Raw genomic sequence first — 26,227 nt, 5'->3', positions numbered from 1 at the left:
TACCCTCTCACTCCTTACTCAGCGTTCAGGGAGGAGTGATTAATTGCTGTTTAACACAGAAAACTTGCCTTGCGTGGGTGAGGAGACCAGCAGCCAGCACCAGTATTTCTGTCTCCGAGACTTGGTTCTCCCCCTGCGAACATGGAAGGAGACTTACTAGAGGGAGAGTTTTTGCTCCGTTGCAGGGGCCAGTCAGTTTTGGTCTTTGTAGGAACACATAAAGAAGCAAAGAGATGTAGTAGTAGTAAAAAGGTAAAGGTACCCCTTCCCGTACGGGCCAGTCTTGACAGACTCTAGGGTTGTGCGCTCATCTCACTCTAGAGGCCGGGAGCCAGCGCTGTCCGCAGACATTCCGGGTCACGTGGCCAGTGTGACATCGCTGCTCTGGCGAGCCAGAGCCGCACACGGAAACGCCGTTTACCTTCCCGCTAGTAAGCGGTCCCTATTTATCTACTTGCACTTTAAGGGTGCTTTCAAACTGCTAGGTGGGCAGGAGCTGGGACCGAAAGACGGGAGGTCACCCCGCCGCGGGGATTTCGAACCGCCGACCATAAGATCGGCAAGTCCTAGGCACTGTGGTTTTACCCACAGCGCCACCCACGTTATTATTATTAATTTACTATTTGTACCCCACCCATGTGGCTGGGTTTCCCCAGCCACTCTGGGCGGCTTCCAACAAAGATTAAAAATACATTAAAATGTCACACATTAAAAACTTCACTGAACAGGGCTGCCTTCAGTTGTCTTCTAAAAGTCTGGTAGTTGTTTATTGCCTTGACATCTGGTGGGAGGGCGTTCCACAGGGCGGGTGCCACCACTGAGAAGGCCCTCTGACTGGTTCCCTGTAGCTTTGCTTCTCGCAATGAGGGAACCTCCAGAAGGCCCTTGGTGCTGGACCTCAGTGCCCGGGCAGAACGATGGAGGTGGAGACGCTCCTTCAGGTATACTGGACCGAGGCCGTTTGGGGCTTTAAAGGTCAACACCAACACTTTGAATTGTTCTCGGAAACATACTGGGAGCCAATATAGGTCTTTTAAAATAACATTTGAGGATAAAAGGAAATGCAGCTTATGAAATTTGATATACCCTTTGGCTCTGCGGTGTGCATTTTAGTGGTAGTGAAAATATGATTGTCTTCTCTCCCCTCTTCTGTTTGCCCATGGGAAGAAACGGGGGTCAGTTGAATTTCCCCCCAGTGCCAATGGCTGTGGCAGTTAAGATCAGGACTGCAGTGGGAGCAAAGTTTAAAAGCCCACCCCTGGTCCCATTCTGGACTGGAGGCTCAATGGACTGGATTCCCCCTCCCCCCATTTCAAATTGCAGTCGCACAGTGGGAACAGGTTTGTGTTTGTGTGATAGGATGAATGGATTTTTGACTCCACCCCTACCTACTGCAAGTAGGAAGTCTCTTACACTGTTAACCTAAGAGAATGTGGCCCTCAGTTTGCAGGAAGTGTCCACTCCCGACCTACATTATGTACTCAACAATTAGACTGGTGACTGGGAGCTGGTGCCGAGACCATATAACACTGGTCTTGAAAGACCTAAACTGGCTCCCAGTACGTTTCCGAGCACGATTCAAAGTGTTGGTGCTGACCTTTAAAGCCCTAAATGGCCTTGGCTCAGTATCCTTGAAGAAGCGTCTCCACCCCCATCGTTCTACCTGGACACTGAGGTCCAGAGCCAAGGGCCTTCTGGCGGTTCCCTCACTGAGAGAAGCCAAGTTACAGGGAACCAGGCAGAGGGCCTTCTCGGTGGTGCCGCCCTCCCTGTGGAACTCCCTCCCACCAGATGTCAAAGAGAAGAACAACTACCAGACTTTTAGAAGACATCTGAAGGCAGCCCTGTTTAGGGAAGTTTTTAAATATTTAATAGGTTATTGTATTTTAGTGTTCTGTTGGAAGCAGCCCAGAGTGAATGGGGAAACCCAGCCAGATGGGCAGGGTACAAATAATAAATTATTAAATAAATTATTATTATTATACAGGTGTCTAAATCATCTTCCGTTGATTTAGACACCTGTCAGCCTGGGAGGGCAGAATTTTCACAAGAAAGACCTTTGTTTTTCTTGCACTCGTTCTCCCCTCGTTAACTGACACAACTGACTTTGAGGGTCTTTCTGTTTGTGGAGAAGCCAAACATGGTCCCCTCCTTCCTCTAAGCCTCTTTCTCTTCCCTTCCAGCTGGAATTTGAGAAGTCCCAGGTGAAGAAGTTTGAAAGGGAGCAGAAGAAGCTCTCGAGTCAGCTGGAGGAGGAGCACGCCCATCACAAGCAGCTCTCCTCCATGCTGGTGCTGGAGTGCAAGAAAGCCGCCGCCAAGGCTGCGGAGGAGGGGCAGAAGCTGGGGGAGCTGAGCGGGAAGCTGGAGAAGGAGAGGAGCAAAGTGAGCCAGCTGGAGGAGGAGCTGGCAGCCAAGAAGAAGAGGGGCTTGCAGATGGAGGCCCAGGTCGAGAAGCAACTCTCTGAGTTCGACATCGAGCGGGAGCAGCTGAGAGCCAAGCTGAACCGGGAAGAGAACCGCACCAAGGCCCTGAAGGAAGAAGTGGAGCAGCTGAAGCAGACCCTCAAGGAGCTGGAGGCTTCCTGCAAAGCAGAGAACCCTCCACCAAGTGTCGCCAAGGTGTCCATTGCGACCGTCACAGAAGACCCATATCGGTCCGTCGCTTGCCAGACAGAAAGCCCCTTGAAGGAGAGCCAGGGAAGCACCATCAAACTGGCACGTGCCCTGTCGCCTGTTGCTGCCACGGCCCCCCACTCTTATGCCAAGGCAAATGGGCACTGTGAGGTTGATGCACAAGCAAGCGTGGAGCCAGCCCAGCCCAGCATGGAGAATCTGGAGAAGAACAAGCCTGCCGGGTCCACTGCTGAGGGTCCCACCGAAAACAGCAGCTCCCCGGTGAGGACAGAGTCTCTTTCCCCATCCATCCCGCCGCTGCCTTCCAGTGGGATCTCCTTGTCTCCGAGCAACACCGCCTCTTCCTCGCTGACATCCTCCCCGTGCTCCTCCCCAGTGATGACTAAGCGCTTGGTTGGAGCCTCGGCCAGCAGCCCCAGTTACCAGTCTTCTTACCAGGTGGGCATCAACCAGCGCTTCCACGCTGCTCGCCACAAATTCCAGTCCCAAGCTGACCAGGACCACCCGTCGAGCGGTCTCCAAAGCCCTCCGTCCAGGGACCTGTCGCCCACCCTCGTTGACAACTCGGCCGCCAAGCAGCTGGCCCGCAACACTGTTACTCAGGTCCTCTCCAGGTTCACCAGCCAGCAGGGTCCTATCAAGCCCGTCTCGCCCAACAGCTCCCCCTTTGGCACGGACTACCGGACCCTGGCCAGCGCCATGAGCCCCAAAAGCGAGTCGAGCCCAGGCAAAGTCTCCAGCCCGCTCTCGCCTGGCATTAAATCGCCAACCATACCCAGAGCCGAAAGAGGGAACCCTCCGCCGATTCCTCCAAAGAAACCTGGGCTGGCTCCTTCTCCAGCCAGCCACACTCCACCGACGAAGACCTCTTCTCAGGCACCTTCTCTGGGTTCCCCTGCGGATTTGGTGAGCAGCTGCTCAATCAATGCCGTGGTGGCCAACGGGAAGGAAATTGAGATCTTACTGCCAGCCAACAGCTAGTCTCCAGAAAGAGCTGCAATCCAAGCGTTTGCAATTCCTAGAGCTGAAACACTGTCTTAGCCACTCCATGTTATTTATTATTTGGGTAGTAACAAAAATCTGTTTGTATAACACACTTAGTGTCCTTTTCCTTTTATTTTATAGCGTGTAGAAAATAGCACGACTTGTGTACAGACCTTTCTTAAACACTAGAGCCTCAAGGTCTCTCATAGCAGCAGGCAGGCACATCAAACAGAGAGAGAAAAAGAGACGGAGAGATGCGGTGAATTCCTGATGCTGGGAGCGGACCAGCGGACTATGACGACGGAGTACTCATTTTTAAATTATGCAGAAAAAAACACAACACTCCATGCAAACTTCCATTCCAGACAGACATTTTCTAAGAAGTGCCTGAGCTTAAGCCTGCAGATATGAATGTGATTCTCTGCAAATCCCAGAAGGGATCGTCCAACTGCAGAAAGCAGTTTCCTCTCTGAATCATGAATGTTGAAATCAACACTGTTCTTAATCCTTTCCAGTTCGCAGTACACTACAGAAGGGGAATGTTCCAAAGGTGACCGCTAGAGTCGGTCAGTTGTTTCCCTGCTATGAACCAAGTCAGTCCATGTAGCTGCTGTGTCAGGAGCACTTTGGCCCCTGTTGCTGAGCTTTAGGCATCCCAGGCCTTTCTGATGACATAACCTTTCTTTAAAAACACTTTGGGAGCTTTAAACAATCAGGGTGCCAGTTTGTTTGGGTTTTCTTTTTCCCAGTCAAGTATCCATTCCTTGCATTTTTCTCTTGCGCAGAGAGATAAAATAGGCGAGATTAAATCTTGAAAGCTAGCTTTTAATATTCTTCACATAGTCTACTGTTGTGTGTGTGTGTAGAACTTCTGAGAGCGGGATCTTGTTATTTGATAAAGATCTTTAACTTTACTTGAAATGAGAAATGGTTAGTCAATTCTATACAGGTTTTTGCATTGGAAGGATAGGGATCCATACTAGACGATCCAAAGCAATAACTTAAAACGTGCTCATGCCGCAGTAATCCTGTATGTTGAGCTGACATCGGTCTTGCTGCCTAAGGGGCGCTTGCTGAGAGAAGGCAGCCCAACCTCCCTGGCAGCGCTGTGGAAACCAAATCATTATTATTATGTTTCACGTAGAGATGCATATATATGTGGGAAATGAGGGGAGTCTTCAGGTTGTGCACACAACTCATTTAATCTTGGTTTGATGATATCGTTGAAATTCTTCATATCTCAAAAAAGAAAAAGGAACGAGGAACTACACTTACAGGGTGAAATCCAACACTGCTTGCACGCTGGGACCTGACCTTTCTCTCTTCCCTCCATCCCCAGAATTTCTCCCGAAGGGCTGCAAACTCTCCAGGTTTTGAGAGTGCATGGAGGGCAGTGGGGTGGGGTAGGAGGAAGAGTGAAGTGTGTCCCACTTAAACAGCGGCACGGCGTTGGATTCAACCCACGAGGAAGCTGTTCTTAAGCTTTATATCCCCTACGTCTGAGAACTTTTCCCCTAGTAAAGATGGTTAGTGACACGGGGCAGATACAGGACTGAAGAAGTCTTCGTTCTAATGAAGAAGCTCCCTGTACTGTACATGTCTTACGCCTTTGACCCTCGCAAGCCATGTGTCTGGCTCCTGTCTCAAATGGTGCCAGGCTGCTTGGCCCTGAGATATTGCAGGAGTGTGTGGTCAAGCTTCCGAATACACTGACCTTAACACATTTCGCCATTTCCCCTAGAATCAATCTGCACAAATAAACATTTTTAAAATGTAATATAATGTTGCTGTTTTTACATGAGGACCAGCAGGTGTCATGTTGCGAGACGCGTGTGGCTCTCCTCTTCCTGCTCCTTACAGCCTCCACCTTGGACACGCTCCCCACCTGACCAGGGGGAGCTTTGCAGGTGCAGATCCTGCCCCATTGGTACCTGCAAAAGCCTTTCCCTCTGTCGGCAGGAAAAGCACTTTCCAAAGGGCCGTGTCTGTGTGTTTTTTGAGGGGAGAGACGGTTACTGTTTTGTTTGACAGCCATCTCACACATCTCACTCTCCAATCTTTGGGGCAAGAGAAACAGCATGGGGTGTGCTGAGGACCTGCAGTTCTGGCCCTGTCCAACCCTGTGTCTAGCCCCCACGGCCCTCCGTCAGTTTCCTCTGAGGGAATGCGGCCCTTGGCAGGGGGGAGAAGGTTGTCCTATTCCTTCACTGGACCAAAGCTCTTGAATACTTGTTTTTTTAAAAAAATAATAATTGGTGCTGCTTCAAATTGCCACTCTCTGGTCTTGCAAGTTGGTCTATTGCTCTGCTGGAAGCATTTTTGCCAATTGACTTGTTATTTCTGAGGGCAGGCTCTCAGGCATATGAGGACATAGGAGGTCCTGCCACATGATCCCATCCCTCTTAAATTTTGATCCGTGTGCCGCAGTTCCCATTTTTCTGGCCAATTGTAATTGCTGGTTGCTTGCAGGCAGATAGGAAACAACTCTGACAAGCACACAGAACAGCTCGCTTGTGCTGTCCCAGTGTCCGGATGTGGGCCGTGCAGCTGAAAATGGGGTGAATGGTTTCTTTCCAGCGTCTCTTCTAATCTTAAAACAGGAGGGTTTTGTAGCAGCCCTTTAAATATTTCCTTGTGTTTACACTAACTTGTATCCTTTCTTTACGATATGATAGAGATTTATATACAATAATTTTATTAGGAAATGCACTGAGTACTGTATTCAACAATGGATTATAGGAAGGGAGAATGCAAGAGGAAAGATGTATTTTTGCTAGTAGCCTATCTTCTGAGATTAAACAAAGCACAACTATTAAAATGGTTCCAGCTAATCCAGTGAGACTTCTAGGGTTAGTCTTTTAAGTTCTCTATAGACTTGTGTGTATGGGAATATAATGTTTAATCTTCTCTGAATCGTGTGTTGCTAGAGAGGTTTGTCACTGGCTAATGGGAATTTAATGAAGTTCAGACTGCATAATCTAGTATTAATTGTCATTAACATCTGTATATTTGTAAAGTCAAATGTCTGAAGCAGAAGTCTTTTTACCATTTTTATAGCTGGCAGCATTAAACCTTAAACGTTCATACTATCAATAAAGGTTTTTATTTTTATGATGTGAATATTGTACAAGAACGTGTTTTCAAAGTACACCGTGCAGCTTGTATCCTTGGATGTTTTTGCTGAACATTCATGAAGCTTTGGGGCAGTTCAGCCTTTATTCTTCAGCTTTTAGGCAGTGTGTGCCAGTAGCACACGAAGCTTTGCAGAACATGATGGTGTGGCTCTGCAGCCACCTTTGAATTCCCAGCCCTTCATTTCTAAAGCACCTCCTGATTACCTTGCATCGTGGACCAGTGCCCTTCCTAAACTGAGGAAATACCGTATTTTTTGCTCTATAAGACTCACTTTTTCTCTCCTAAAAAGTAAGGGGAAATGTGTGTGCGTCTTATGGAGCAATGCAGGCTGCGCAGCTATCCAAGAAGCCAGAACAGCAAGAGGGATTGCTGCTTTCACTGCGCAGTGATCCCTCTTGTTGTTCTGGCTTCTGAGATTCAGAATATTTTTTTTCTTGTTTTCCTCCTCCAAAAACTAGGTGCGTCTTGTGGTCTGGTGCGTCTTATAGAGCGAAAAATACGGTACTTATTCACTGGGGGTTGTTCATCTTTTAAACCATTTCTATCTGCTACTTTGGTTTATCTGCGGGAGCAACTGACGACACCAGAATCTATGCACAACTGTGGAAGTCAAGTCCCAGGACTTTGCAGGGGAAAGGGACACTTGGCTACTGCCCTACGATCGGATGAAGGGTAGTATAGCAAGTTAATAAATACCAGTAATAGTGGTGCATGTGCACCAGTTCTGCAGATCACACTTCTGCAGGTAACCAGATTCTCCCTCCCCTTCTGGGAGAGGAGGTGGACTCTGCTGCAGAAGGCAAAGTCCTCTCCCTAGGCAGGAATGCTGAAAAACATCATTTACACCATCAAAACCCTGTTAAGTTCCACCTGCCACTTTTTCTAACATGCTGTGCTCAGATTGATGAAGGTATTAATCTGCGTGGTGGCAGTCTGCTTAACCCTGTCCATTTCTTGGGCAATGACTCCTGAGAGCCTCAGAGCAGCTCTGCACACCTGCTTCCCATTTATGGGAAGAGACTCAAACTGAGCATCTTTAGCAGCTGAATACATGTACTGGTGCTTTTTTGCACTGCTAAAGAGGGGGGGCCAAGCCTTGTCCAAAGCTGTTTTTCCTTACACTGAAATGTGCGGCTCCTCTGTCCTCATGAGCCAGAGTTGGGGGTGAGTTGAACTGTGTTTTTTTTTTTACATATATGTTGAATGATAGGACAATATAAGGTTGTATAAAACTACCTTTTACTCAGAGTAAATGCATTAAAATTAATGGCCATAACTAATTTAGGTTCAGTGGGTCTGATCTGAGAAAAAGTTAGCAGATTACAACCCAATAAATTCCAAGCTTCACTCTTTCTTAGACCTTGAATTTGTGTTTTAATGGTGTGATGTGGTTAGAGTATCAGATGGAGTCCTGGGTTCAGATGCCTGTATGGCCTTGAGACTAGTCACAAAGTCTCAAAACCAGGTGTGGTTTCCTTATTCCTTCCTCTTGCAATTACTCTTTATTGGCTGATTGGGAGTCTTGATTTCTGCAACAAATCTCTGGCTCTGTAATTTCTCATTGGAAGAGAGTGCAAAAATAACTCGCTTGTGCCACCTGGTGTTAGAAGTTAACAACAATAACGTCAACTGTGGTAGATAACGTATCCTTGCAACTTCTAAAACGAAGGGATATTAAGACTCTTGCATTATGAATCTCCATCTAGATTGTCTGTGTTTTTCTTAAATTAGTACAATTTCCACCCAGGTAGATCCTCCTTTTTCCTGAAGAGTCACTAGTGTGGGGCCTCGGAAGGCTGTTTATTCCATGCACTATATATATAAAAATATATATAAAAATAAAATCAATGTAAGGAATTCCAGTTCTCCCAAGAAACACTACCAATGGTGTTCACACTTGTGCCAAAACCAGCTTTGACCTGAATTGAGAACTTGAGCCAAATTCAACTTGTGCTTCTGCCCTGGTGTGTACATTCAGGCTGCCTTGGGAAACCTCCACCCTTCTTGCAGGGATGTGATTCTACAAGGGTGATGTCAACACCCGGAGCATCCCACTTCCTACCTGCCCTTTGGGATTATTTATCTTCCAGTTCTTTTGTCACCTCCACCTTCCCAGGCATCTTAATCTTAAAGGTAAAGGGACTCCTGACCATTAGGTCCAGTCGTGACCGACTCTGGGGTTGTGGCGCTCATCTTGCTTTATTGGCCGAGGGATCCGGCGTACAGCTTCCGGGTCATGTGGCCAGCATGACTAAGCCGCTTCTGGCGAACCAGAGCAGCGCACGGAAACGCTGTTTACCTTCCCGCCGCAGTGGTACCTATTTATCTACTTGCACTTTGATGTGGTTTCGAACTGCTAGGTTGGCAGGAGCAGGGACCGAGCAACGGGAGCTCACCCTGTCGTGGGGATTCAAACCGCCAACCTTCTGATCAGCAAGCCCTAGGCTCTGTGGTTTAACCCACAGCGCCACCCGTGTCCCATCTTAATCTTAGCAATGTGAAAAAAGGCCGCGCAGCCGGTTAGCAATCCCGCTTCACCCAGTGGTGCATCCTGGAAATGCTGGGGTGCACTGGGTCTCGCCAGGAGCAGCTGTGGTGCAGCCATTCCAAAAAGGAAACTTGAGAGCGCGTGGCATTGGCTGCACATGGGCACTATTGCTTGCTCTCGAGTGCTAAAACACATGGAGTACAGGAATGTTGTGGTGCACAATTCGTGGTTAGGAAACAGCAGAGAGACCTGCTACACAGCATTTTTTGGGAGGGGGAGATTCCAGGGTTAAACCCAAATGAGTGGCCTAACTAAGGTGAGGATACCTCAATTTGGAGAAGAGAGGTGGGTCTTCAGACCATCAACATGCAAGGCTATGGACCATAAGCATGGCAAGTACCGCAGTTACTCATCTTTCATTTTTGCAGCCCCGATTTGCATTACGCTGTGATAACAAAAATGCACTGAGCATGATTTTATGTTCAGAAAAAGAAATGCTTTTGTTTATTCCTTTGTGGGGGGAGGGCAGTGGAAACCCACCCTATGGTACTGAACAATCACCATCATTTCCCTTTGGATTATTCAGGGTATCCTTTCAGAACAATAACAATTTATTATTTGTAACACACACACCCATCAGACTGGTTGACATGGCCACTCTGGGTGGCTTCCAACACATATAAAAACATAATAAAAAGTTACACATTAAAAAGATTCCCAATTCAGGGCTGCCTTCAGATGACCTCTAAAGGTTATGTAGTTATTCATCTCTTTGACGTCTGATGGGATGGCATTCCACAGGACAGGTCAGCCAGCCACCTTGGTCTCCAGGGAATGTTTGCTGAAGGCCAGGGGCCCTTGTGCCATATGCACCCCCATGATTTCTGTCCAGCAGGTGACTAGTCATACCTACGACACATAGCATCTGTTCTCTACTACCTGGAGACAGAAAATTGTGCTGGATCCCAAGTATCTGGATAAAGAAAAAATATCACGTTTGTATGCCTCTTATTGAAGAGCTACATTTGCACACAGCGTGAGTTTTAAGGGTAAAGGAAGAACAGACTTGGTTAAAACTAGTGTTGCAACACATCTTGACCCATACAAGTACAAAAACTGGACTTGAATGTACTTCCAACAATCCACTGCGTAGCCTTTTTAATTCTGTAAACAGAAATGTACCTCTGTGAACAGAAACATGTTGGGAGGGGACAATACTTTTATTAAACTGAAGGACGAAGCATTCTTGCTGCAGCCAGATTGACAGGGGCTGCCCATTGGAAGTCGACACTACCTCCTTCCTAGGAGGTGTAATTAGCGAAAGTATGGGACATTGTATTGTTAGAACACCTGGCATATTAACAGAGTCACTAATGGTTCATCGAGAATGGGTCTTTTTCACTCAATATGGTTAAAGTTTCTCTCCTATGCAAACTCAACAGCCCACTAACCCCCCTGCTCTACAGACAAGTACATTGACCCAATTTTTATTTCTCATATGCAACAATTGAATGTGGCACTGTATTCCCAGTAGGTTCTTGGCTTTTACCCCTCCTCTGCACCTGTATTTTATTTTTCTCCTTTCACATTTCTTGCTATTAGCCACATTCATCATTTCTATTGTATTCTGTATGCGTTTGTCAATAAACTTTAATTATTACAGTGGTACCTCAGCTTAAGAACTTAATTCGTTCTGGAGGTCTGTTCTTAACCTGAGGTACCACTTTAGCTAATGGGGCCTCCCACTGCCACCGCGCAATTTATGTTCTCATCCTGAAGCAAAGTTCTTAACCCAAGGTATTATTTCTGGGTTAGCGGAGTCTGTAACCTGAAGCGGCTGTAACCTGAAGTGTCTGTAACCCAAGGTACCACTGTATTTTAAAAAACAAACAAAACAAAACTAACGGAAATCAGCACAAATTGTCCATTGTTCCTAACTCCAATTCCTTTGCCGCATCAAGCTACCTGTCATTACCAGCCTAATAAAACCACCATGTCATGGACACAGAGGAATGATGGAACTGGCTGGGGAACCCCAAGGAAAGAAGGCTCAGAGCCCAGCGATTGGTGGTGGGGTGACAGTGAGTGGTCAGAGGGAGGGGAGGGAAAGGAATGAGAGGTGGAGGTGGAAGAAACTGAAGAGGTGACAGGGTTTGGTGAGCAGGAAGAGTCTGTGGCAGAGAGAAGTCCCGCATCAGAGGCAGAAGAGGACAGAGGCCAAGAAGGAGAGAGGAGTCTGGCCGGGGAAGAGGCACAGGTGTCTCCCCCTCCTGCTGCAACAAGCTCCTTTCCCGCCGGTCTCCCAGAACCAGGAGGCATGAAAAGGAGAAAGAAATTGGCTTCACGCAGGCACAGTCTGATTGCTTGGGGAAAACACTGAAAAGGAGGGGAACTTGGGCAGCTCAGCGTTCAAAACTCCCATTGTTCTAGGCACATTTTGCAACTGGGAATGTCATTAGTGCAAGCAATTTCTGAGCTCTGGGCGCAGTACTGCACCCAAGATTTCAGATTAAAACCGCCACTGCTGGCACTGAGGGCATGGGAGGAGAAATTCCTGCCCGCTTGACTTCCAAGAAATGACTGCACTATCAGGCAAGCTGATAGGTTCTGCGTCTCTGCTGGCCTTCCAGAAAGGCAGCGTTTTGAGGGACCCTCATACGACTATAAAGGGAGAGGGCGGGAGAAGCATAGCTTTGTTTTTTGCCATCTTCAGATGAGGACTAGACCATGTGAAAAACGAACGTAAGATTTTAGCTGCAATTCATTCATTTACAGCTTTGTAGTCTTGTTATAAAAATAGCATTCCGCTGTGGCACCCATAACCTAGGTTTAGGGTGTCATTTAGCTCCCAGATTTCATATCTCTGTTTCTAACACTGAGGCAGCTGTGAGAACGCGGGGACTTTCAGTTTCAGCAACTGATCCATGGGGCGAGATCTACCGAAGATGGGTTGCTTTGCTCACTAGGCCTGACACTCCCAGATCCTGCTTTTGCTAATAAAGAGTTAACTCCAACTTGCTCAGTGTGATTTACTGCGGGCTTGCACCCATCACATCACCAGGGGAACAGTGAGCAACTGTGTAGTCTCTACAAATTGAGGAAATGCACTACAATAAGGTGCATAGTTCATAACATATTTCAGCCCATAGAGAAGTGGTTATTTGAATACTGCATAGCTGAGCTCATGTAAACTTGTTCTGCTCGCTTTCATATTAAATGAAATCTATCAAAAATATTAAGGAAACCAATGTATGTTGAAGAATACTTATGAATGGAGGTATCCCTGAAGTGCAACCATTCAGGACTTTTACAGTAAGCCCAACAGTCCGTGTTGAGGAATTTGGCACATACACACCAAAAAGTACTTTCTGAGAGACGCTGAAGCAGCAGAAATGCTGAATACTTTTCTTTGCCCCACAGATCAGGGAGGCTTCCTCGTCTTGGAGTAGTGGCAAATGAACCAATACCAAAAGTTGGTTCAAAATTGGCCTTTTCTTGGAAGCAAGAATTTTTTAAAAAAAAATGTAATCTCCAAAGTGAGAATACCATATATAAAAGATGATTTCCAAGTTGTCCTGGAACCGCAATTTCGGTGCTGGTAAATCTGTGGATGCCCTGCTTGCCTCTCATAACACTGAAGAAGCTTGAATAACAAGTCTGGTTAGTTTTGCTGGGTTCTCTTCATGAAGACTTGGTGCATGTAGTCCCAGAATCTCCCCTGATGCGACTCGTTGTGGTGAATCATGGCTGTGAGGGCTTCAGCCTGATCAAGGCTCTGCCAGTAATCCTGCAGCCACATCTCCTTCCAGCTAAAAAGCAAATAAAGAAAATGAGTGCGGAGAAACCCACTAGAAAAGCCTGCAAATGCCCCTTAAGTGACGTTTTAGTGACATCTCTAGGACGTTTCCGAGTCACTTCTGGGTTCTAACACATTCTCTTGCACAACTTTCTGTGTTGGCCAGCAGGTAATGGCTTTTCCCACCTGCCTTGCCCCACCCTCCCTTCATAAGGGAGCTGTTTCAGAGGGAGAATTGTGAGGGGAGAAAAAGTTTGTCTGCCATCAGGGGGTGGTTAGTTTCACCTATACTGCCCCACCGCCAGCCCCAGGAACCTTCAGAAGGGAGTTGCTGCATTATGTGGATGTATATTTTAATGAGCTGAACAGAGTGGAAGATTATGAGTCATGCGGGTGTGGAGAATGTGTGTGTGCTTAGTTCATTTTTTGGCTGCTGTTTTAAGGTGGTTTATTTTGCTTTATAGGTTATAAATGCTTTATAGGTTATGACTTTTGCTTTAATTGCAATGTTTAGCTTATTTTTTAGCTGTCGCTTTGTTCCCTGTGTTTGATAGGTTGCAGTTGTTTCACTGATGATTTGTTAATTATTCTGTACTGTTTATGCTGCATTTGTGATGTTCTTTTATGCTCTATCATGTTCTTATTCAGGGGTCGGCAACCCATGGGCCACAAGTGGCCCGGGGGGGGTATTTAACCAGCCCTCGAGCTGCCCCCAAACTGAGCCGCCCGCTCGGCAAGTCCCCACATGCTGCGCTAAACCAACACAGCGCAACACGGGGACTTGCTCCTGCGGCGCCGGAAATCGCATCTGCACAGCAGATGAAGGAAATTGCGGGCACGCTGCTCATGCGCACGCACAATCCAGCCCACAGAGCGATCTCCACTGAAGTGAACCAGCCCAGGTGACCACTGTTCTTATTATTTATTGTTTGTAAGTCGCTTTAGAGTTTATTTGAATGAAACGCACAGTGCAGAAATGTAATCAATCCAAATCAATCCAAAACACCAGCAGAGCAAGCAACTTCAACTTAGCACCGCACAACCCTCAGCTTTCTTAAGGACAGCTGCATATTCCACAACAACGGCTAGTACCTGTCTCCATCAGGAATGTCTTCGATATTTCCATACCCGGGTGCTGGTGGCGGGCACCCCATGTGTGAGAACTGGGCGATTTCAGGCTCAGGGGGCGGCACTTTCCCACGAGACTTCCTATGCTCCTCCTCCGCCTTCATTCTGGCATTTACCTTGTCACAGACATAGCACTCGAACCCGTTCAAATAATTAGGCCGGGTCATATCATTCACTCCCCATTCCCGCCTCTCCATGCTCTCCACCAAGAACTGGTTCGTAATGCCGCCGGGACTCTTGTACTTCAGGTATTCCAAATACTTCTCCGGATTCCTGTCCAGAAAATTAATGTATTCTGCTAGCTCTTTGGGGCTCTCAAAGTCATCAATGAGGATGATGGAATGATTGTCCGGCATCCAGTCACGTACAGATGGGGAGCCTCGATATATAGGAACGGCTCCGACGTGCATCGGCCGCCAAAGCTTCTCCGTCATGTAGTCACGGCAGATGGCATTCTCCATCGCCAGGTGGAACTTGTACTTGGATATAAGAGCCATGAATTCAGAGTCCTCTGTGGTGGCTGTAGAAGTGTCCTTCAGCCTCGCACTGGGAAGCTCTCGGTTGTTCAGGCATGCCCCGTAAGAGTCCACCTACGACAGAAATAAATCATCCTGAAAAAGAAACAGTTGGGTTGTGGGCCCACCTCCTCACTCCAATCCAAATGTGTTTCCAAGCGCTAAACACACATCAAAAATGCACACACACCTGTTGCCGAGAGAGAGAGAGAGAGAGAGAGAGAGAGAGAGAGAACACCTGGGCACTGTAGTTTGTTAAGGATTCCAAGAATTGTAGATCACAGAGCTGAAAGGGATCCACCTAGTCCAAGCCCCTGGCAAAGCAAGAATCACAACTAAGGAATCCCTGACAGACGGCTGTCCAACCTCTGCTTAAAAGCCTCCACGGAAGGAGAGTCTGAGGGACAAACTACAGTCACACCTCGGGTTACAGCAGCTTCAGGTTGTGTCTTTTTGGGTTGTGGACCACCGAAACCCAAAAGTACCAGAATGGGTTACTTGTGGGTTTTGGCGGTCGCGCATACGCATAAGTGCTAAACCGCGCTTTGCGCATAAGCGCTGAATCGCAATCCGCGTGTGCGCAGACGCGGGTTGCGAATGTGCATCCCACACGGATCATGTTCTCAACCCGAGTGTCCACTGTACAGCACCCAGGATTTCTGCAAGGAAGCCACGTGTTTTAAATATAGGCTGTGTGCACAGAAGGGGGTTCCTGTCCTGACACTTTGCAGTAGTAAACAGGGCTCTCCATTCTGTTTCCATTTCTCTCTCTCCTCAAACTGATTTTCTCCTATTTGGTCTGTTACATGCCAGTTAGATGAACAACTTCATTATCTATACTCCACCCACCTGGCTCAGAATCATATAAATCCTCAGGAGGCATGTATTCTGGTCAGTATTCAAGGCTTGCTGTGCTTGCACAAGAGAACGTTCGCCTTGCCTTCAACCCCTCCTCACTTGCACCCCTCAAAATCAGCTCGGGGGGGTTAGGGGACCCCCTGGCACAGACTCTGGGGAAGGGCGAAATGTTTTGTGCTGCTGCTACACCAGAGGAACGGCACATTGGCACAGGGCTGGCTACCACCCTCCGACCCAGATATTTAGCCTACAGTTGAAGCGCAACAGTTTTGTTTTTTAATGGATAAAGACTACAAGAAAATAATGCACACAAAATCTACACTTTCACTTAAGACTTTACTGAGCAAGTCACTTGAGGCCCATTTCTTTTTTCTTTCTCCTCCTGTGATGAGGCTGTATTTTATTATTTTAATGTTTCAATATTTTAATGTACAGTGGTGCCTCGCAAGACGAAAAGAATTCGTTCTGCGAGTCTTTTCGTCTTGTGATGTTTTTCGTCTTGTGAAGCACGGTCCGTCGCAACTGCGCCTCTTCAAGCGGCTTTAAAAAAAAAGCGCAAGACGTTTTCGTCTTGCGAAGCAAGCACATAGGGAAATTCGTCTAGCGAAGCAACGCAAAACCGAAAAACCCTTTCGTCTAGCGTCTTGCGAGGCATTCGTCTTGCGGGGCACCACTGTATTTTAATCTCATTGTTAAGTTATTTTCATTTCAACTTGTTTTTATTATTGCTTGTTAGCCGCCCTGAAACCGGCCTTGGCTGGGGAGGGCATGGTATAAATAAAACTTATTATTATTATTATTATTATTATGAGTCAGATTGCTCTAGAAGACAATGAACACACCAAACCATTTTTTTTTGCAACTCTGCAGGGCTGCAGCCAGGATGAGTTAGGGTCAGCCAACATTACTTTCAAAGAAAGATGTGCAAGAGGTGACATAATGTAAGTTTGCAAAATTATGCATGGCATAGAAAAAGTGTTTTTCTTCCCACTCTCATAACACTAGAACTTGGGTACACCCAACAAAGCTGAGTGTTGGGATGATTCAGGACAGATAGACTTCAGGCAGTTAACCTGTGGAACTCACTCCCACAGGAGACGGTGGTTTTAAGAGGACCCAACAAATTTATGGAGGAGAGGGCAACTAGCCTTGATGGCTGTGTTCTGCCTCCATGGTTGGAGGAGGAAATGCTTCTGGATACCAGTTGCTGGAAACCACCAGAGGGGAGAGGGACCCTCAAGCATCCAGTTGGCCACTGTGAGATCAGGATGCTGGACCACTGGCCTGATCCAACACACTCTTCTTATGTCCTGTACAAAGATGAGAGCTGCATTCAGAGCTCTGCTCATTTTTGCTTCCAGCTCCACCCACCTCTGGCCTGCACTGCCTGACTGTAAGGGGATATGATCCTTAGGATGAAAAATGTTTTCCCCCCCTCAGTTTTAAGGTGTGCCCTTCCCTGGTATGGATAAGAAGTGAGCTATATGACTTTTTATTAGTAAGTGAACAAATGGTCCATTGGTGCTGAGGTGCAGCCACAGTTGTGATGCTCAAACAGGTTATGGTGACACGTCCACAGCTGCTCCCATTGGCTGGGGGCTGTCTATGCTGTCACTGTCTATGATGTCACAAAGGCATCTGTCAGTTGCCTGGCTATAAAGGTGGCCTCTCCCTCTTCCCAGCCCAGACCTCAGTGGGCAGCAGCTGTGGCACTCAGCTCTGGAGGGTCTCCTTCCTCATGGATGCAAAATGGCAGGAGGAAGGAGGCACTCATCACGCAATGGGATGCTGAGGAACAGGGAGAAGGCAAGTTCGCTTGCTGGGTGGGATCGCAGCTTGAAGGCAGCCGATTCTCACAGTCAGAAGCCGGCAGGTGTTGGTGGCTGGTGGAGTTTGCAGTCAGAAGCCAGCGGGTGCCGTAAGGTGCTGCAGATGTCAGCTGGCTGAAGGTCACCTTTGGAAGTCAGTTGGCAGAAGCTGTGTGGATATTCATGACTTGAAGCTGGGTGTGTGAATGCGTCCACAGACATTCTTCACGGGATGGCAGATGGCGTGTGTCTATGAGTGCAAATGGGAGGTTTTGAATGGAGTGTGTCTGCGTGTGTGAATGGGAGGTTTCGAATGGAGTGTGTCTGCGTGTGTGAATGGGAGCATTCGGGCGTGGTCCAGGTAAGTAGTGTTGTGGCTGGGAAATACGTGCTCAGAGGGTGGCAGATGCCATCCTTTGGGCACAGGGTGAATGGAACCAGTGGATATTCATGGGTAGAAACCAGCGGAAATTGACCAGGACGTCCAGGGTGAAGTTGCCAGGCAGCAGCCCGTGGAGGGTCTGGCTGAGGCTGCTGGACAGAGGCCATCCCACTCAACGTGTTGTTTGCCTTTCAGGAAGCCGGTGCGGTTTCCCCCAAGACGGATCGTGAAAGTAATGAAGAGACTGAACAGCAGGACTGAAGCAAGGCAGTTTATTTTCCTAAATAAATGCCTTTTTAAAAAAAGCAAAACTGTGTCTGACTGGTTTCATATAAAACAAATGCAACGTTAAGTTTCTAAATGCATACATGTTTAGTGATTTTTCCCATGGGGGGTTTTGCAGCTGTTTCTGTAGTTGCCAATGGCTACGATGATGTCAAAGTTTCTGTGATGTCACAAACAGACATGGATGGCTGAGAGGAAAAGCAGGATGGGTAGGGATAGAAAGGCAGGGTGAGAAAGGATAGAGAACTAGATGTCAAAGAGAAAAACAACTATCAGACTTTTAGAAGACATCTGAAGGCAGCCCTGTTTAGGGAAGCTTTTAATGTTTAATAGGTTATTGTATTTTAGTGCTCTGTTGGAAGCTGCCCAGAGTGACTGCAGAAACCCAGTCAGATGGGCGGGGTATAAATAATAAATTATTATTATTATTATTATTATTATGGCTTTAAAAGAAGACTGGACAAATTCTCTGAATCCCAGTTGCTGGAAACCCCAGGAAGTGAGAAGGCTCTGGTCCTCAGGTCCTGCTTGCGGGTTTCTCATGGAGACAATGTGCTTGTCCACTCTGAGAACAGGATGCCGGACTGAGTGGGCCACTGGCCTGATCCAACAAGCCTCTTCGTACCTTAAGCCACAATCTGGAATGTTTACTTCCTCAGCCTCGGACCACAAAGTGGATTTGGAAGAGCCCCATACCTCCCAGGATTGTGTTGTAAGGAAGGCCAGTGGCCCGGCTCTACCTGGGTTCTGGTGGTACCTCCCAGCCCAGAGGCAGTCTACCTAGATTCCTAGGTTCTTAGGAGAATTAGGCCACTGTGAGAAGAAGATGCTGGACGATTATTATTGTACAATTTGTTTATTACGTTCATACCCACCTTTTCCCCCAAGCAGCTCAAGGTTTCTGGAAGGTGTGCAAAAGAGGGTGGGTTATTATGATGCGCGCCCAATATTTTATTGAAGTTGGCACCCCTGGAATACATGGCCCTTGGGGGGGCCCCTTCCAAACCTACTATTCGCAACCTGAAGTGTTCGCAACCCGCAACACCGTGTGCGCGCACGTGCAGGTTGTGATTCGGCGCTTCTGCGCATGTGCAAGCTCTGAAACCCGGAAGTAACCAGTTCCGGTATTTCCGGGTTCAGGACAGTGCGCAACCCAAAATCATGCAACCCGAAGCGTCTGTAACCTGAGGTATGACTGTACACACACACACACACACACACACACACACATACATATATACAGTGGTGCCCCGCAAGACGAATGCCTCGCAAGATGGAAAACCCGCTAGACGAAAGGGTTTTCCGTTTTTGAGTTGCTTCGCAGGATGAATTTCCCTATGGGCTTGCTTCGCAAGATGAAAATGTCTTGCGAGATTTTTTTTTTTGCTTTCCCCCCCCTTTATCTAAGCCGCTAAGCCTTTAATAGCCTTTTAGCAGCTAATCCGCTAAGCCTTTAATAGCCGCTAAACCGCTAATAGTGCTAATCTGTTAAGCCGCTAATAGGGTTGCTTCGCAAGACGAAAAAACCGCTAGACGAAGATACTTGCGGAACGGATTAATTTCGTCTTGCGAGGCACCACTGTACATATATATATATATATATATATATATATATATATATATACACATACTCACACACACACACACACATCCCCGCTCAGCCCCCGCGGATCTTCCTGGGCGATCCCTTTTCTACCTGGCCCACCTCACAGGGTCGTCGTGAGGATTTCCTTGAGGAGAATAATAAAATAACAATAATAAATAAATATTAAATAAACAAACAAACAAACAAACAAACAAAAAACAAAAATAAATAAAAATAAATAAACCCTCCCCAGCCGAAGCCCGTCTCGGAGCGGCTAACAACAGTAAAAGCAACACAGTGGACCCAAAATCACAATTATTCGAAATACATTCTAAAACGAGAGACCGGCCTGGCGCTCGGGCGAGGCGGGCGAGGATAAATACCTGGAGGTGCTTGGCCAGCTCCCTGACGTACCTGTCCCGGTCGGAGGGGACGTCGCAGTGGGACTGGATGTAGAGGACGGCGGCCAGGCCTTCCCGGCGCCGGGCGCTCTCCTTGTGGGCCAGGCCGAGGGCCGGCGGGCGGCGCAGGTAGTCGAGGTCGGGCAGCCACTGGAGGCTGAGCGGGTAGCCGGACTCTCGGCGGAAGGTGGCGGTGTAGTTGAAGAGCCGGGCGCCGGCGGCGTGCGAGAGCAGGTAGTTGTTCATGGGCGACTCCTCGTGGAGCAGCGCCCAGGCCTGGTGCGGCGGGCGAGGCAGCGGCGCCTCGTAGGCGCGGAAGTCCGTCCCGTAGAAGAGCAGCGCCCGCGTCCGGCGCCGGAGCCGAGCCCGCCGCTCCGTGGTGGCCAGGCACGAGCCGCCGCCGCCGCCGCCGCCGCACTCCAGCCGCGCCGTCGAGCCCGGGAAGTGCGGGAACAGGCCGCCGCTCCACCACAGCAGGATGGGCAGCTCCCGGTTGGGACGCGGGTCCGAGTTGCCCGGGCCGCGGAAGGACGGCGACGCCGCCGCCGCCGCCACAGACGCCACCACCAGGCCCGCCGGCTGAGGAAGGAAGGAGGCCGCTTCGTGAGGGGAAAGCTCCGCCGGGCAGGCCTCGGACGCCTCGGACTCCCACAGCCCGGAGGAGGCGCAGTCGCCGCCGCCGCCGCCGCCGCCTCTCTCGGCCCGCGCTGAGGCGAAGAGCGCCAGCGAGAACAGGGCCGCCGCCGCCATGAGGGGCCGCCTCACGAAAGCCATGGCCTCCTCCGGGCTCTTCCCTGAGAGGAGGCCTGAGGCGCCGGCGGGTCCCCTCGGCTCTGCCCGCCCCTCGGCGGCGGCGGGGCGGCGGCCTCCTGTCCGGCCTCCGGTTCCGTGGCTAAACAGCCGATGTGAGAGGAATCTTGAGGTCTTAAGATAATAATAATAATAATAATAATAATAATAATAATAATAATAATAATAATTTATTATTTATACCCCGCCCATCTGGCTGGGCTTCCCCGGCCACTCTGGGCGGCTTCCAAAAGAATATTAAAATACTATAATACATCAAACATTAAAAGCTTCCCTAAACAGGGCTGCCTTCAGATGTCTTCTAAAAGCCTGGTAGTTGTTTTTCTCTTTGACATCTGGTGGGAGGGCGTTCCACAGGGCGGGTGCCACTACCAAGAAGGCCCTCTGCCTGGTTCCCTGTAACTTGGCTTCTCGCAGCGAGGGAACCACCAGAAGGCCCTCGGAGCTGGACCTCAGTGAACAATGGGGGTGGAGATGCTCCTTCAGGTATACTGGACCGAGGCCGTTTAGGGCTTTCAAGGTCAGCACCAACACTTTGAATTGTGCTCGGAAACGTACTGGGAGCCAATGCAGATCTCTCAGAACCAGTGTTATGTGGTCTCTGCGGCCGCTCCCAGTCACCAGTCTAGCTGCCGCATTCTGGATTAATTGCAGTTTCCGGGTCACCTTCAAAGGTAGCCCCACGTAGAGCGCATTGCAGTAATCCAAGCGGGAGATAACCAGAGCATGCACCACTCTGGCGAGGCAGTCCGCAGGCAGGGAGGGTCTCAGCCTGCGTACCAGATGGAGCTGGTAAACAGCTGCCCTGGACACAGATTTGACTTGTGCCTCCATGGACAGCTGTGAGTCCAAAATGACTCCCAGGCTGCGCACCTGGTCCTTCGGGGGCACAGTTACCCCATTCAGGACCAGGGAATCCTCCACACCTGCCCGCCTCCTGTCCCTCAAAAACAGTACTTCTGTCTTGTCAGGATTCAACCTCAATCTGTTAGCCGCCATCCAACCTCCAACCGCCTCCAGGCACTCAGATACCCTGTTTCCCCAAAAGTAAGGCATCCCCGAAAATAAGACCTAGTTTTGCCTTTCGCTGTAATATAAGGCATCCCCAATAATAAGGCCTCCCCCACCACCACCATAAGGCCTCCCCGGAATATGTGTACCGTATTTTTCTTCATGGGAAAATAAGATATCCCTTGAAAATAAGACCTAGCGCATCCTTAGGAGCAAAAATTAATATAAGACACTGTCTTATTTTCGGGGAAACAGGGTAGGAATTTTGGTCTTAGATACCCTGTTTTCCCAAAAGTAAGACATCCCCCGAAAATAAGACCTACTTCCAGTTTTGCCTCTCGCTGTAATACAGTGGTGCCCCGCAAGACGAATGCCTCGCTAGACGAAAGAGTTTTCCGTTTTTTGAGTCGTTCTGCAAGACGAATTTCCCTATGGGCTTGCTTCGCAAGACGAAATGTCTTGCAAGTTCTTGCGAGTTTGTTTCCTTTTTCTTAAAGCCGCTAAGCCATTAATAGCTGCTAAACCGCTAAAAGCCGTGCTTCGCAAGACGAAAAAACCGCAAGACGAAGAGACTCGCGGAACAGATTAATTTTGTCTTGCGAGGCACCACTGTACAAGGCATCCCCCGAAAATAAGACCTCCCCAATAATAAGGCCTCCCCCCCCAACATAAGGCCTCCCCAGAATATGTGTACCGTATTCTTCTTCAAAGCAATGACAAACCTAGACAGCATCTTAAAAAGCAGAGACATCACCTTGCCAGCAAAGGTCCATATAGTTACAGCTATGGTTTTCCCAGTAGTGATGTATGGAAGTGAGAGCTGGACCATCAAGAAGGCTGATTGCCGAAGAATGGATGCTTTTGAATTCTGGTGCTGGAGGAGACTCTTGAGAGTCCCATGGACTGCAAGAAGATCAAACCTCTCCATTCTTCAGGAAACCAGCCCTGAGTGCTCCCTGGAAGGACAAATCCTGAAGCTGAGGCTCCAAGACTTTGGCCACCTCATGAGAAGAGAAGACTCCCTGGAAAAGACCCTGATGTTGGGAAAGATGGAGGGCACAAGGAGAAGGGGATGACAGAGGACGAGATGGTGGGACAGTGTTCTCAAAGCTACCAGCATGAGTTTGATCAAAGTGCGGGAGGTAGTGGAAAACAGGAGTGCCTGGTGTGCTCTGGTCCATGGGGTCACGAAGAGGCGGACACGACTAAACAACAACAACATAAGGTTAAAAACGTGCAATATTAAATGGGAGAGGAAAACATGAAAATTCTAGCTACTTACCAACTCTTTGCCAAGTGCTGTAAGGAGGGAAATGTCATGGTTTGTGTGTTAATTAATTTAGTTGATTTACAGAGCAGAACTCCTTATTAAAAAACAAACCCTCAAGATGACAACTCAGCATCACACAAAGCTCTCCAATTTGCAGGCACAGCTCTGGGTTTAATGTAACAACGCTATCCCCTGGCATTTTAGCTTCATGTTCAGTAGGTGCATACACATGCTGGAACCAGGGTATTCTATAGTCAAGATTTTAGGAAATCTGTGCTAAAAAACCAACTCCCTGCGTGTTGAAAAACTCAAGTTTAAAAGAAATGTCTACTAATATTTTTACTGTTACGCCTTCTATTGAAATAGAAAATCACTATGAGGGTGAATTTCAAATTCAGGCACAGACAGGTTTGTTTCTGCCAGAGCAGCGGGCGATGTGTGTTCTTCAAGTTGCCTTCCCCATTATTTCCCTAAAGTTTTAACTCTGTGCCCCATTATCCACCTACGTTAAACACATGGAAACTAGGGTGAAGTCTCTCACACACACAAACAGCGCCTCTATGCAGTCTGCATATACCTTCAGTTTGTGGTCAATCACAGGTGAGGGCAATGGTTGCAATCCTAGTTTCCCTGAATACATTCTGCACCACTGACAAGAAGAAGAAGAAGAAGAAGAGTTTGGATTTGATATCCCGCCTTTCACTCCCTTTAAGGAGTCTCAAAGCGGCTAACATTCTCATTTCCCTTCCTCCCCCACAACAAACACTCTGTGAGGTGAGTGGGGCTGAGAGACTTCAAAGAAGTGTGACTAGCCCAAGGTCACCCAGCAGCCGCAGGTGGAGGAGCGGAGACGCGAACCCGGTTCTCCAGATTACGTGACTACCGCTCTTAACCACTACACCACACTGGCGTTGGAGTGTGTCTTGTTAATGTCAGCAACAGTTGATAAATAGCCACTGACCTTGTCAACTGCAGTAAGTAAGAATGCCTTGAGTTTCAGCATGTGGGGAAGAGGCGACAGGAGTTATTGCTCTCATTTCTGCTTTTGGGGCTTCCCCATAGGTATCTGGTTGGTCGTCGTAGGAAGAGGCTGCTGAACTATACAGACCATTTGTCTGATCCAGGCATAGGCAAACTCGGCCCTCCAGCTGTTTTGAAACTACACTTCCCATCATCCCTGACCAATGGTCCTGTTAGCTAGGGATGATGGGAGTTGTAGTCCCTAAACATATGAAGGTCCGAGTTTGCCTATGCCTAGTCTGATCCAACAGGGCTCTTATGCTCTCCAGGAAACTAGGTCACTTAGAGCTCTACCCCTCATTCCCCATTTTGGGCCATAAATATGGCATCTATGACCTAACATCACTGTGTGGGAACATGTGGGCTAGTATATTTGTCCTGCCGTTTGTGCATGGATGGGAGCCTGCACAGAGCAGCTTAGGAACATTCTCCAGCTCTTGCTAGGGAGCTAAAATTCAAGTCATCCTAAGATTTAAAAGTGCAGGTGCCTGCCTCAAAGGGAGACTGAGGAACGAGAAAAGTTGATTTGCCACTCTTGACTGCAGGTACAGAAAGGCGCATGAATTAACAGGTTTGTGGATTTAATTTGCAAGGCTGTTTATTTTCCCAGCTTTTAATGTAATACTCAAATGCACCTGCTGGGTCTTTGCCTACCAGGCTCTGACTCCTATCACTTATGATACAAGGAGTTTTCATGAATTAAGGAGTGAACTAATTTAACTGCTAAAGCCAGAGAGATTCATATGCTGTTGCAAAAGCAAACTCGGATTCTTATCCCGCCCCCCAGCATGGAATATAAGCCGTCTAAGCCCAGATAATTAATTTCACACTGTTCTCTAATCTTTACACTGCACATCATGGACTTAAACAGAAACAGGTGTTTTAAGTCTATTTCTCTGCACAGTTACATGGTTTATTGGCCACGGTTTTCTCACAAAATAAACACGCATAGATTGCACTTTGTGTCTGACTTAAAATCTAAAATTTTCAGTTTCACATCTCTGTGTTAGCCACTCTACTAATACAAATTGGTTGTATTGCATTTTGGTTTTAAGTGACAAGACACTGAAGTGTAGCTTGTACCCACCACGTACCTTACTGGAAGAAAGCAGGAAATGCCTCAGTTTCTCTGGGATTCCATTGTGTGTTCAAAGCGGGATGCAAACGAGGAAGTCAAAAAGATTGCATCCTTTAAAAACTGCCATAGGAGAACTATCCAGGGAATATGACAGTAACATGACACTCATTATAATAAACATTTCCACAGGTATACTGAAATTTTTTTTAGCTCATTAAACATGATTCTTTATCGTTGTAAAAAGCCAAACTAAAAGGATCATAGTTTGAGGAGGTTCCCACAATGCAGGAATCTCAACTAAAGCATGACAGATGGCCATCCAACCTCTGCAAGAGCCTTCCGCAAATGTGGTCCCCCTCCAAATGTTTTTAGTTGTATCTCTTACCATCCCTGACCACGGGCCATGTTGGCTGGGGCTGAGGAGAGTTGTGGTTTCTATTGTAGTTGTAGATCTGGAGGGCATCAGACCAGAGCTGTCTGCACTAGAATGGCACAAGTTGCCTGCTATTAAAGATAAAGGGACCCCTAACCATTAGGTCCAGTTGTGACCGACTGGGGTTGCGGCGCTCATCTCGCTTTATTGGCCGAGGGAGCTGGCGTACAGCTTCCGGGTCATGTGGCCAGCATGACTAAGCCGTTTCTGGCGAACCAGAGCAGTGCATGAAAATGCTGTTTACCTTCCCGCCAGAGCAGAACCTATTTATCTACTTGCACTCTGATGTGCTTTCGAACTGTTAGGTTGGCAGGAGCAGGGACCGAGCAACGGGAGCTCACCCCGTCGTGGGGATTCGAACCGCCAACCTGTTGATCGGCAAGTCCTAGACTCTGTGGTTTAACCCACAGCGCCACCCGCGTCCCTCCCCACCCGCGTTCCTCCCCACCCGCGTTCCTCCTATTAGCTATCACTAAACAAACACTTTCCTTCCCTGTTGAGATGGGTGGGCTACTAAATAAGGCCAAAATACAGGTTCTTGAAGCACAGCAAACTCAGCAATATTTCTGAGCTTTTTTACAGTCAGGTCCTTGTCTTTGTATGA

At 48.0% G+C, this 26,227-nt stretch overlaps 2 protein-coding genes and 2 long non-coding RNA genes across 5 annotated transcripts in view; 3 read left to right on the top strand and 1 right to left on the bottom strand.

The window, feature by feature from the left end:
* LOC308480791 (CTTNBP2 N-terminal-like protein) overlaps positions 1-6,740 on the top strand; it is a 35,446-nt gene extending 28,706 nt beyond the window's left edge. For both annotated transcript variants that reach the window (XM_081012650.1, XM_081012651.1), the window contains exon 5: positions 2,184-6,740. In XM_081012650.1, coding sequence (XP_080868776.1) covers positions 2,184-3,617 — 1,434 coding nt within the window. In that variant the 3' untranslated portion in view covers positions 3,618-6,740. The remainder of the gene's footprint in view (positions 1-2,183) is intronic.
* The window catches only part of LOC308480979, a 171,657-nt gene that overhangs the window by 91,750 nt on the left and 53,680 nt on the right, over positions 1-26,227 (top strand). The gene's annotated exons all lie outside the window — the stretch shown is intronic.
* Positions 9,718-20,858, bottom strand: FUT11 (fucosyltransferase 11). The gene is made up of 3 exons (XM_081012689.1): positions 19,984-20,858; positions 14,132-14,757; positions 9,718-13,052 (listed from the first exon to the last, which is right to left on the bottom strand). Exons 1-3 carry the CDS (start codon positions 20,773-20,775, stop codon positions 12,905-12,907), a joined length of 1,566 nt encoding a protein of 521 aa, XP_080868815.1. The 5' UTR covers positions 20,776-20,858; the 3' UTR covers positions 9,718-12,904.
* On the top strand, positions 16,913-18,041 carry LOC308480934. The gene is made up of 2 exons (XR_013988317.1): positions 16,913-17,346; positions 17,926-18,041. It is a non-coding gene; the product is annotated as an uncharacterized lncRNA (long non-coding RNA).

Source organism: Podarcis pityusensis (assembly GCF_964106645.2).
Source record: "Podarcis pityusensis genome assembly, chromosome: 7".
Classification (NCBI taxonomy): Eukaryota; Metazoa; Chordata; class Lepidosauria; order Squamata; family Lacertidae; genus Podarcis; species Podarcis pityusensis.
Note: the sequence above shows the minus strand (reverse complement) of the source record. Positions and strands in the feature narration are given on the sequence as shown.

Bases quoted from the DNA above. Each gene is read 5' to 3' on its own strand.
- FUT11 (XM_081012689.1), bottom strand. From the start codon at position 20,775: ATGGCTTTCGTGAGGCGGCCCCTCATGGCGGCGGCGGCCCTGTTCTCG. The intron at 14,758-19,983 runs GTATTTATCCTC...TTTCTGTCGTAG, and splicing joins AGCTGGCCAAGCACCTCCAG to GTGGACTCTTACGGGGCATG. The intron at 13,053-14,131 runs GTACTAGCCGTT...TTTGCTTTTTAG, and splicing joins GACATTCCTGATGGAGACAG to CTGGAAGGAGATGTGGCTGC.